Genomic DNA, 11,504 nt, shown 5'->3' on the forward strand with positions numbered 1-11,504 from the left:
TACTTGCATACGATATGAGGAAAAGTAATCCAAAGTGAAATAATACAAATTAGACACAACAGTAATTTGAAATTGACACCGATAGGAGGCTGCCATTTTGTTTGCGGCAGTAAACATGCCGTTCTCTTTTCCTCCTCCGATAAGATTTATACAGGAAAAAACAATAATAAAATTTAAAGTATTTATCTAATATTAATTCTAGTACATTTCGCAATTGAAAAAACACAATATAATGATTGTGGTGTTAAATATAATTTTCCCTCTTTCTTTAAAACCTAATCCAAGTTTAGGGCTGTTACTTTTTACTCCCTCCTTTAATGGGTTGGCATTCTCGCCTCCACATTTTTAACTGCCTGCATAATCGGGAGGCCTGAGTAGAGTAAGCCATGGTTCGATGTGATTAGACAATGTGGTAACATTACACCTATTAATATTAATGATTATGTTGCTGTTTGAATCTCGAAGAAGTGAATAACAATCAATAAGAAAATGGAATAGAACCTTCAATTTCACTTACAAAGACAAATGATGTGGAGGTTTCGGGTTTCCCCTTTCTGAACCAAGCTCGATCAATGAAATATAAATGTCTAATCAATGCCACCCCCTCTTCTCTCATTCGTCTTATGTGTCCATTTCATCGTATTTTGTTGACAAAGAGGAAATCAGAAACGTTCACAGCATTTGTCTTTGAAAATTACATTGAAGAATCGATTCCATTTTGTAATTATCACTTACTTAAATCTATTAATAGTCAATGGTCAATTATGACATGAAAGGTTGTTGTCATGAACAGTATAATACATATAACAATACAATTAAAAATTAAACAAACAAACAAAAAATAAATAAAATAAAAGGGAAGGGCCTTTGCTGATGGCTGTGTTATTTAAATCAGGCATCCTTTGAGATGGGCAGAGAAGACAAATTTGTCTGTGAGGATGAAAGCGGGAATTTCACTTTTTAATTTTCCATAAATACAAGTAAAACTAAAATAAAATTCCATTTATTCAGTCTAAGCGAAATTTTAAAAAGACTACCCCAAAGGAAAAGTGGAATAACCCTAATTTCAGCTAGTGTGGGGCAACTTGCTTAAGGCCACACAGTGCGGTGGGGAAATCGAACTCGGTATCCTTTGGGTAAAAAGCAAAAACCATATTGCTGTGTCACGTGGGGGAGGTTATCAACCCCAACCATTTTCACCTCTTCATCATTAACAAGTGTTAACACTGTTTAAAAAAATAGGAAAAAATAAGAAAGAAATACATATTTACTGTTAAACGGACAAAGGCTTTGAACCCTACGTGTTCCTTTAGTGGTAGCACATTTTATTCTCTTGTTGGAGTAGTTTTAATAACCTTTGTCTCATACACTATTCCTAGTACAGTCCACAATTCCAGGGAGTTATGTTTTTATTTTCGTTCACTCAAAACCCATTCGCTTTGAATTCTGAATAATACTGGAAACGGTTTGAAATTTACAATTGTTTTGAGGTTGAATATTGTGTATCTAGAGTCTTGAGAAGAGAAGTTGGATGTGGACTGGCCATGTCCTCTGGATCAACCAATAACCAAGATGCCATACCATGGGTTGCCCTCAGATGTTTTGTTTTTTTTTTGTTTTTAAGGGTTTTACGGCGCTTGCAACACATTTAGGTTATATCAGCGCCAGTAAAAAGGAAGACAATGGGATAGTAAAAAGTTCTAGAATTACAATTAAAGCACCCAAGAAAAAGTAAGACAAAGGGGAATTGAGAACAAATAGGGATCAGATGTAGATTCCAAGAGCATACCACCAATGTACTTAGTTTGAAATCACCTACAAGACTCATTCAGACACAAGCACAAAATCCAACTAAGAGGAACACACTCAAATGCTTACATTATACATTCAAAATAAAAATAATAATACATAACAGAGAGATAATTTACAAGGAAAAAAATATCATCTCCCAAAACAATAACTGCATTTGACTGTTTCCCTCCCAGCTAGGATTCCGGCCAGTGCCAGGACAAAACCAAGTAATGTAATCTCATTCCGAGACAAAGACAGAAAGCATGTTGGATAACAGATATAAGGGGATAGAAGACACAGTATGTACCTCCCTGCCCGCTATGGGAGGTCAGGATCCCCACCCAGTGCCCTCAGATGGACCCCACAGAAAACAAGGAAGAGGAGACCCTTGGAGACGTGAAGAAGGACCCTGGAGCACGCCATGAAGGCCGGAAGTGGAATTAGGGATAGATGTCAAAGATGGCAGAGGACCGTGATAACTGGTGATTTACTGTGTTGGCCTTACGTTTAATTGAAGCACCAAGAAGATGAGTAAGTAAAGAATATGTCTGGCTCAAACAACTTTTCAGAAAAAAAGGAAAGAAAAAAGAATACAAACAAAAAATTATACATGTTCGCAAATAGCCAGAGCTCTTCTTTCTATTATACCACTGTACATGTTGTATAGTCTGTTTAAAATGAAAATTATATTTATTCTTGATACATCAAAAATCATTTGTAAATGATACATCTGTCTACTACATTTAATATAAATAAACTTATGAATGTCATCAAGTTTATATTTATGAGAGATAACTTGACTTTGATTATCACTACTACTACTACAACAATTTTTATTGCTGTTGTGTCAAAAAGAAAAAAAAAAAAGAAAAAAAAAAGAGAAACCATCAAAAACCAATGAGCAATGAGAGAAAGAAAAGGGAAAAATAAGGATGAAAGAGCCAAAGAGCAGAATCAAACACATAATATGCCAACAGAGAAGGATTTAAGTTTTTAAACTAAGATTTTTAAGGACTCTAAAAAATGGAAAAACCGACGGGAAACCATGAAAGTCAGCAGCTCTGGAACTAAAACATGAAATACCGTGCTTTGAGGAAGGAACATGGTAGAATAAATAAACTACGAAAAGTTCTAACTGCGACTGTTTTGTTTATGTTTTTAAGGGTTTAATGGCGCTTGCAACACATTGAGATCATATCAGAGCCAGTAAAAAGGAAGAAAATGGGATAGTTAAAAGTTCTTGAATTACAATCAAGAAAAAAGTAAGATATAGAGGAATTTGTTCAAATAGGGAACAGATGTAGATTCCAAGAGCACACTATCAAAGTACTTAGTTTGAGATCACCAAAAAATCTCACCGAGACACCAGCACAAGATCCCACTAAGAAGAATACACTCAAATGTTTACAAATCATATGTTAAAGATTTAAAAAATAACAGTACATAACAGAGAGACGATTTACAAGGCAAAAAATATCATCTCCCAAAAAAACATACATTCAACTCAAGAACCCAGGCCAGGGTCAAGACAAGACGAAGTAATCTCATTCCAAGACAAAGACAGAAAGCAATTGGGGAAAAGGATATAGGGGCATAGAAGACACAGCAAGTACCTCCCTGCCCACAATGGGAGGTCAGGAACCCCACCCAGCAACTAACTGCGACTGTGTGAATCCATAAATCATAAACTGTGAATAAATGAGCGTGCATTTTAATGTAAAACATTAGTTGCTTTTAAACAATAGCGTAATTCTACACTGTTCATTGTCACAAAATCTGACTATATTGTAATGCTAGGAATTATAAATATATACAAAACAATAATGTGATATTTGTACCTATTGACTTGACTTTTGACTTTTGACTTCAGACACTGAAGGTGTGAACTGTTTGTTTGCCAAGTGACTCAAAGCTATTTATATTACTGATAATTTCACAATCACATAAAATTTACATATACAATGCTTGAATTATATATTATTCAAAAAAAGAAAATTCACCTTCAATTGAAAATGATACATTTTCACCGTTATATCTTGAGCACAAAATCAAAAAAAGGAAATCAATTTTATATAATGAATTGCTGTCATACCATAATCTTGTCGGTTTTTAAAAGGTTTTAGAGGTTTAATGGCACTTGCAACTCACAAGGGTCATTAAAGCACTAAAGCATGATGATAAATGGATATGAAGTGAGTAGAAAAGTGCCAGAAGACAATAGAGAATAAAAAATTTTTTTTCGCGGCGGTGGTGGGGTTTGAACCTGCGACCTTATTGGTACGACAACTCCGCCTGGCAGGTGAGAGCGTGGCTCTACCGTGTGAGCTATCCACGAACACAAATAATATTCGTTTCAAACCCAAAGTCATTTCTAGATCCCTCTCTCACCCACTTCTTGAGATCGCCGATTCGTTCACCACCATCGCGAAGTAATTTTGACCAGCAGTTAAGCTTAATAGCCAATATTCTCATCACAAACATATAACATAGAAACGATTGAGACATTGAGTATGCTCCGGTGTATGGGGTGAATTTTTAATTCAGAAAAGTGAGTGGAGCAGGCACTTATGTTGGTAACAACAAGATATGAAGTGAGTAGAAAAGTGCCAGAAGACAATAGAGAATAAAAAATTTTTTTTTTCGCGGCGGTGGTGGGTTTGAACCTGCGACCTTATTGGTACGACAACTCCGCCTGGCAGGTGAGAGCGTGGCTCTACCGTGTGAGCTATCCACGAACACAAATAATATTCGTTTCAAACCCAAAGTCATTTCTAGATCCCTCTCTCACCCACTTCTTGAGATCGCCGATTCGTTCACCACCATCGCGAAGTAATTTTGACCAGCAGTTAAGCTTAATAGCCAATATTCTCATCACAAACATATAACATAGAAACGATTGAGACATTGAGTATGCTCCGGTGTATGGGGTGAATTTTTAATTCAGAAAAGTGAGTGGAGCAGGCACTTATGTTGGTAACAACAAGATATGAAGTGAGTAGAAAAGTGCCAGAAGACAATAGAGAATAAAAAATTTTTTTTCGCGGCGGTGGTGGGGTTTGAACCTGCGACCTTATTGGTACGACAACTCCGCCTGGCAGGTGAGAGCGTGGCTCTACCGTGTGAGCTATCCACGAACACAAATAATATTCGTTTCAAACCCAAAGTCATTTCTAGATCCCTCTCTCACCCACTTCTTGAGATCGCCGATTCGTTCACCACCATCGCGAAGTAATTTTGACCAGCAGTTAAGCTTAATAGCCAATATTCTCATCACAAACATATAACATAGAAACGATTGAGACATTGAGTATGCTCCGGTGTATGGGGTGAATTTTTAATTCAGAAAAGTGAGTGGAGCAGGCACTTATGTTGGTAACAACAAGATATGAAGTGAGTAGAAAAGTGCCAGAAGACAATAGAGAATAAAAAATTTTTTTTATTCTCTATTGTCTTCTGGCACTTTTCTACTCACTTCATATCTTGTTGTTACCAACATAAGTGCCTGCTCCACTCACTTTTCTGAATTAAAAATTCACCCCATACACCGGAGCATACTCAATGTCTCAATCGTTTCTATGTTATATGTTTGTGATGAGAATATTGGCTATTAAGCTTAACTGCTGGTCAAAATTACTTCGCGATGGTGGTGAACGAATCGGCGATCTCAAGAAGTGGGTGAGAGAGGGATCTAGAAATGACTTTGGGTTTGAAACGAATATTATTTGTGTTCGTGGATAGCTCACACGGTAGAGCCACGCTCTCACCTGCCAGGCGGAGTTGTCGTACCAATAAGGTCGCAGGTTCAAACCCCACCACCGCCGCGAAAAAAAAAATTTTTTATTCTCTATTGTCTTCTGGCACTTTTCTACTCACTTCATATCTTGTTGTTACCAACATAAGTGCCTGCTCCACTCACTTTTCTGATGATAAATGGAGAACAGGAGTATAAAATAGAAGAAATGTAACTCTAAACCTGGTGTGAAACAAAAAACCATCTCCTAATCTATATATATATATATGCCGAAAATGAAAATACATAGATGTATTATCACTAACAACACATATCTATTGCATACATCATATAAATTAGCACATAAACAGATGTTTAACTGAGTGATGATGAAAAATATTTATCTCTCATAAAAAAATTAAAAATGCATGAAAAAAGTGGCCATATCCCAATGAGATGTTATGATCACCAAGGAGTTTCTATGGCCGTCTAGACAGCAAATTACTCCATACGTTCTGTGGAGCTGGTCATTGTATTCTTGTTTCAAGTTCATAAGAGAAGAAATAAAACTTAAAATCAAACAAAAGTAAAATCCAAGCAAAACTATTTTGTCTCAATAAAGGACAGTTACAAAGGGTATAATATTGCCTTGACGTATTATCTCTCCAGTTATATTATGGACCTGCAAAGTTCATGTCTATTTCACCAGAGGCGTGCAACAATCTTGAGTTTTGAGACAACTCTGTCAACAGAGGCGCAGTAGAGAGCACAATCAATAAATATGGTAGAAAAAGGTATTTTTCCCTCTCTCTCTCTCTCTCTCTCACACACAAAAATACATACATACATCCATGCATGTGTGCGTGCATCTATGCATGCATGTGTGCATCCATCCATCCATCTATGCATGCATATGTGCATCCATCCATCCATGCATGCGTGCATCCATACATCCATCTATGCATGCATATGTGCATGCATTATAGAGTGAATCGTCTGGTCATTAAATGTTTAAGCCTATAAAGACTCAGACATTGAATCTTAACTTTAAAAAGGATTAAAAAGTTTTATCTAACACAAATTCATTCAGTAACTGAAAATTACATCAGATCATTTTTAGAAAATATCCTCTCACTCAGAAAAATATAGCCATTTAGAATTTACCTCTCCTAACAGCAATGAACTCCAACACAGTCCTGAGTAAAAGTAAGTTCTTTAATTCTTGGACAAGGACAAAGAGCAGCACGGAAAAGGTCAATAGATATTGGTGTATTGAGGAGACCTCTATCAGAACCATTACCAACTGTTGGCATAACTGCTGATAAGAACAAAAATTACTCTATAGAACTGTCAGTCTCGTGGAATCAAGAATTTACTCCCATTTCTATGGTGTTAAATGAACAGCAAGACTTGATTACTACCCTATTCTGTAGAAAATGTCTTTAGATTTAACAGACCGTTGACCAAATCACTGTTGGATGGACTGAGTGGTCAAAAATAAAACCTTGCCTGCAATCTGGACTGATGCCTACTCTTTGCTTGTGTGGCATATGACCCACCAACAAAACATCAAAACTCACAAAGGCAAGATAGGTATGCTAGATATTTGATTTGTCTTTAAGGTGTTTTACAGTATTTGCAACACTTTTACGTTATTTCAGCCCCAGGAAAAATGAAAAAGATGTGATAGTCAAAAAGATTAACACTTAAAAGCAACCAAGAAAAAGTAATGCAAGGGACTGGTTCAAATCAGGAATAGAAGTCGATTCCAAGAGAAAACTATCAATGAGCTCAGCTAAAAGTCCCATCCTGACAAAAACACAGGATCTCATTGAAACCTTATATTCAAAACAAAAACGTTTACATAAGTTTACAAGAACCATAACATATCAGAGAAAAAAAAAATCATCTCCCAAAACTAACACTTCATTTAACTGCTATCCACTCAGTCAAGGACTCAAGCCAGGGCCAGGACAAACCCAAACAATCCAAGTAAGGACAGAAAGCAACCAGGAGAAAGGAAAACAGGCACAGGGAGATAAAAGACACAGCAAGAGTGACCTCCCCGGCCACCATGGGAGGTCAAAAGAGCCTCACCCAAGGTGTTCTAGACATTGAAAAGATAATAATATCATGTATAATCTTTCGAGAACAGACTTAAAATATTTATTAAGTCTTTGCCATTTTTTCTCATCTATCTTGAAACCAATATTGATGACTCTCAACAGATAACCCCAGCAGTCTTGAGCTGTCAGCAGAAATGTGCGATGAAATATACAGTCTAATATCACAAAAGAATGTACAGTCTTCAGTGTGTAAATAGTCAATTTGTAGGCTATGAATTATATATCATTAAATGTTGATAATATTTAGAGAGACTCAACTAGAAAACAAGTTCATCTCTTAATTTGAGTGCGAGGGTATAATCTTTTTTCAAAAAGTAATCGCAATTATATTCACAGATTAATCAGCACAAAAATGTGCATTAAAAAAAATTAAATAATTTAATCTACACAATCACATTGACAAAATAATAATCTTATGGTTTGATATGGATATATTAATATGATTTGTATAAATTCCATGTCAAAGATTCAACTTTTATTGGAAACTGAGACCACATCTCACATATTTCATCACGAGAGCAATATCAGCAATGTGACTCGAGTCTGGCTGAAGCCTGAAAACATCCCATTCACGGCTTCCTTGGTGAGCTGACTTGAAAGAAATTCAGTCTCAGTCGGACGGGTAGAGATAAATACTGCAATTATATTTATTTTTTAATTCATCCATTCATTCTCGATTCACATTCATTGCTAAGGACGTTTTATTTCGTCTCTGCTCTCTCCCATTCAGTCAAATCATATGAAGACCCAAATACAAAAATATGTGTCTCTGTGCAATGTTGTGCACATGGCTGTATATCCATTTATACATGCATGTGCCAAACTGTTAACCAAGATGGAACACAAGTCTGGTTTTAAGGATATTTAACATATTCAAGATTAATCTGATCAATCACTTGTCCCATTATGTATCATATTTTAACCACAGACCTAAACACTTTCACAAAGACTACAGCAACAGGCTCAGGCTTCATTGTCACGTAGCTGTAGATAATCTCCTGGTGAAAATGGTACGGTCTTCGTTATAATCTGATAACCAGTGGGAAAATTATACTTGAAATAATTCCCAATGACATTAAAGGGTTTTGAAATTTCATTTAAAATTTATTGATAAAATTCACAATGCTTTCATTGAGAATAACTGTAATTTCTTTCTCATCACAAATTTCTAAAATGTCATATTCCAATTATTTTTATTTCAAATTTCAACTTTGACATTTGTATCAGTTTATTATGCCATCATTTGAATAAACTACAAAAACTATGTATTTCTCATCAGTGTTACTTGAATTCGATCCGGATCAATTATTACAGCTTACGCAGACATGTTATACATCTATATTTTTTACATCAGCAGACAATAAATTTTGGCCCAAAAAATAATAAAACCCCACTGTACTTTTTAATAACAAGTCAAACTTCTTACATTGCCATCACAAAAAAAAAAAATTCCACTACAAGCAATAAAGTTAAAAACCATCTTGAGCTGTCTCTATATCATTCTCAACTTTTCCCCAAGTTTCAGCGTTTTTAAGAATGCCCATTTCAAAACATTTTCAGTCATTTTAAAGGCAGTTTCTCACTCATAAAAAATCAATCACCATTATGTTTATCAGACCATCACAAAACACACATACACACACAAAATCATTAAGATTTCGTCTACCCTATAGTAAGATATCACTAGGCATTCTATGACGGTATATAGATACCATATACTATAGATCATCCGACAGTAATCGCCCACTTGAAGTCATCTTAGGTGATTATCTCCTTAAGGATCAGTTTTAATTTGGCCACTTATATAACTTATATAAGGACCCAGCAGGGCCCAGACTCTAAAAAATCCTGTAATAAGGCTATGAACATTTCCTGTCCCAAGTTCATGAACATTTCCTGTTATGAAGCCATGAACAAAGATTCTTCACAAAACTTGAGCTGCCAAATCTTTCCAGCATATTCATCAAACCTGTCCTTGCCTAGCAAATCCACCAGCTTTGGCTGAAATAAATTTTTAAAATGTTCTAATATCAATTATAATGACAATAATTTATAAGCTAAAAAATAGCAATAGAACACAAAATATGGAAACACACACACACACACACACACACACACACACACACAAAAAGAAATAAAATTATCTAGTTTCTGTTGAGGGTTTTTCTTTTTTTTTTTCAATTTAGAATCACAAAAAGAAATAAATACACTTTCTTATACCAAATGTTTTCTAAACGCTATCCCACCAGCTCATTGAAAAAAAAATCTGAACATAATTTCGGCATATCTAATAAATAAAATCAATAAATGAAAAATAAAATTCCCTATATACATAGTGTTTGTCACTCCCAAGGCAGATATTTTCATTCATCATCTTTCGTCATTTAGCGAGCAGATTTTTGTCCTTTGAAGGACTGAATCACACAATTGTGCTCCTTTAACCAATCATCATTTCACTATATTTGATAACAAAAATGAAAACAATCTATATTGCCAAATGTGTACAGAAATGATTTAAAAGAATTAGATTTAAACCATATCGTGCAATTTCACACCAATGTCAGTAATGAGTTTCAGAACATATTTCTCATTCTTTTCTATTTCAATGAGTAATAAATGAATAAATAATTAAATAAGTAAACAAATAAACTTTATTCATCCATAGGGAAATTGGGTTTAAACATATAAAACATAAGAATGTATACCTGTTATAAATTATTTATCTACAAAATTTCAGAAAGCAAAAGAATGAATAAAATAAAAATAAAAGTCGACGAAAACTAAAGTGCACCTACAATATTAATATTATCCATTTAACCCAAATAATTCATATGGCTTGAAGAGAAAGGTTGCTAATATATCATTTTGAGTCGGAAGGAAAATGTACTACCTGTCCTTTAAGTAAAAAATAAGGTTTTTAAAAAATATGCTACAGATTGAATGATCTATGGTAAACCATTGTATGGCCCCACCCGGTTTGTGTGCACTCTCACTGGCCACACATTGGTACATAACAAATAAAATAAGTGGGAGAAGCTAAGAGAGAGAATGAGAACAAAGAGGAAAGGAGAATGTTTCAAATGAAAATGACAAAATGACCAACCTCAACTTCATCCTCATCTATGCGGTCTAGAATCTCATAGGCTTGCTTTAATATCTTGTACCCAACACCCTGCATACAGTCCCTGGATTTAAAAATCAACAAAAATAATGGTAATGAAAATAATTTTATTCCTATCGCACCTTTTGCCAAGGCCTCAAAGCACTTTATAAATAGAGTCAAAACATTCACTATCTTTAAAACCTTACTTACACCTTAGAAGCACACAGTTTGGCACATGTACATATAGATGGGTTATGTCCCCCCCCCCCCCCCCCCCCCCCCCCTCCCTTACTCAATGCACACAAAATTAATTAAAATTTCCTTGTTTGTTTTGTTTTTAAGGGTTTTATGGCACTTGCAACACATTAAAGTCATATCAGTGCCAATAAAAAGGAAGAAAATTGGATAGTTAAAAGTTCTAGAATTACAATTAAAGCATCCAAGAATAAGGCAGACAAAAGGGAATAGTTCAAATAGGGAACAGATGTAGATTCCAAGAGCACACTATCAGTGTACTTAGTTTGAGATCACCTAAAAGTCACATCTAGACACAAGCACAGGTCCCAACTAAGAGGAACACACTCAAATGTTTACAAGTCATATATCATATATAAACAAAACATAATACAGTGCATAACAGAGAGATGATTTACAAGGAAAAAAATATCATCTCCCAAAACTAACTATACATTTGACTGTTTCCCTCCCAGCCAGTACCAAGACAAAACCAAGTAATCTCATTCTAAGACAAAGA

At 35.1% G+C, this 11,504-nt stretch overlaps 2 protein-coding genes across 4 annotated transcripts in view; both read right to left on the reverse strand.

The window, feature by feature from the left end:
• Positions 1 to 69, reverse strand: part of LOC144975064 (fucolectin-7-like) — a 42,418-nt gene extending 42,349 nt beyond the window's left edge. Inside the window, exon 1 of the mRNA XM_078918751.1 lies at positions 4 to 69. The gene's annotated coding sequence lies outside the window, so the exon portion shown is untranslated. The remainder of the gene's footprint in view (positions 1 to 3) is intronic.
• Positions 70 to 6,718: 6,649 nt separating this feature from the next.
• The window catches only part of LOC144975062 (uncharacterized), a 29,899-nt gene continuing 25,113 nt past the window's right edge, over positions 6,719 to 11,504 (reverse strand). For all 3 annotated transcript variants that reach the window (XM_078918750.1, XM_078918748.1, XM_078918749.1), the window contains exons 17-18: positions 10,751 to 10,832; positions 6,719 to 9,648 (exon numbers count right to left, since the gene is read on the reverse strand). In XM_078918750.1, coding sequence (XP_078774876.1) covers positions 9,547 to 9,648; positions 10,751 to 10,832 — 184 coding nt within the window. In that variant the 3' untranslated portion in view covers positions 6,719 to 9,546. The remainder of the gene's footprint in view (positions 9,649 to 10,750; positions 10,833 to 11,504) is intronic.

The sequence above is a fragment of the Berghia stephanieae genome, chromosome 6 (genome assembly GCF_034508935.2).
Source record: "Berghia stephanieae isolate SIO BIC M18660-M18661 chromosome 6, UCSD_Bste_1.3, whole genome shotgun sequence".
Lineage (NCBI taxonomy): Eukaryota > Metazoa > Mollusca > Gastropoda > Nudibranchia > Aeolidiidae > Berghia > Berghia stephanieae.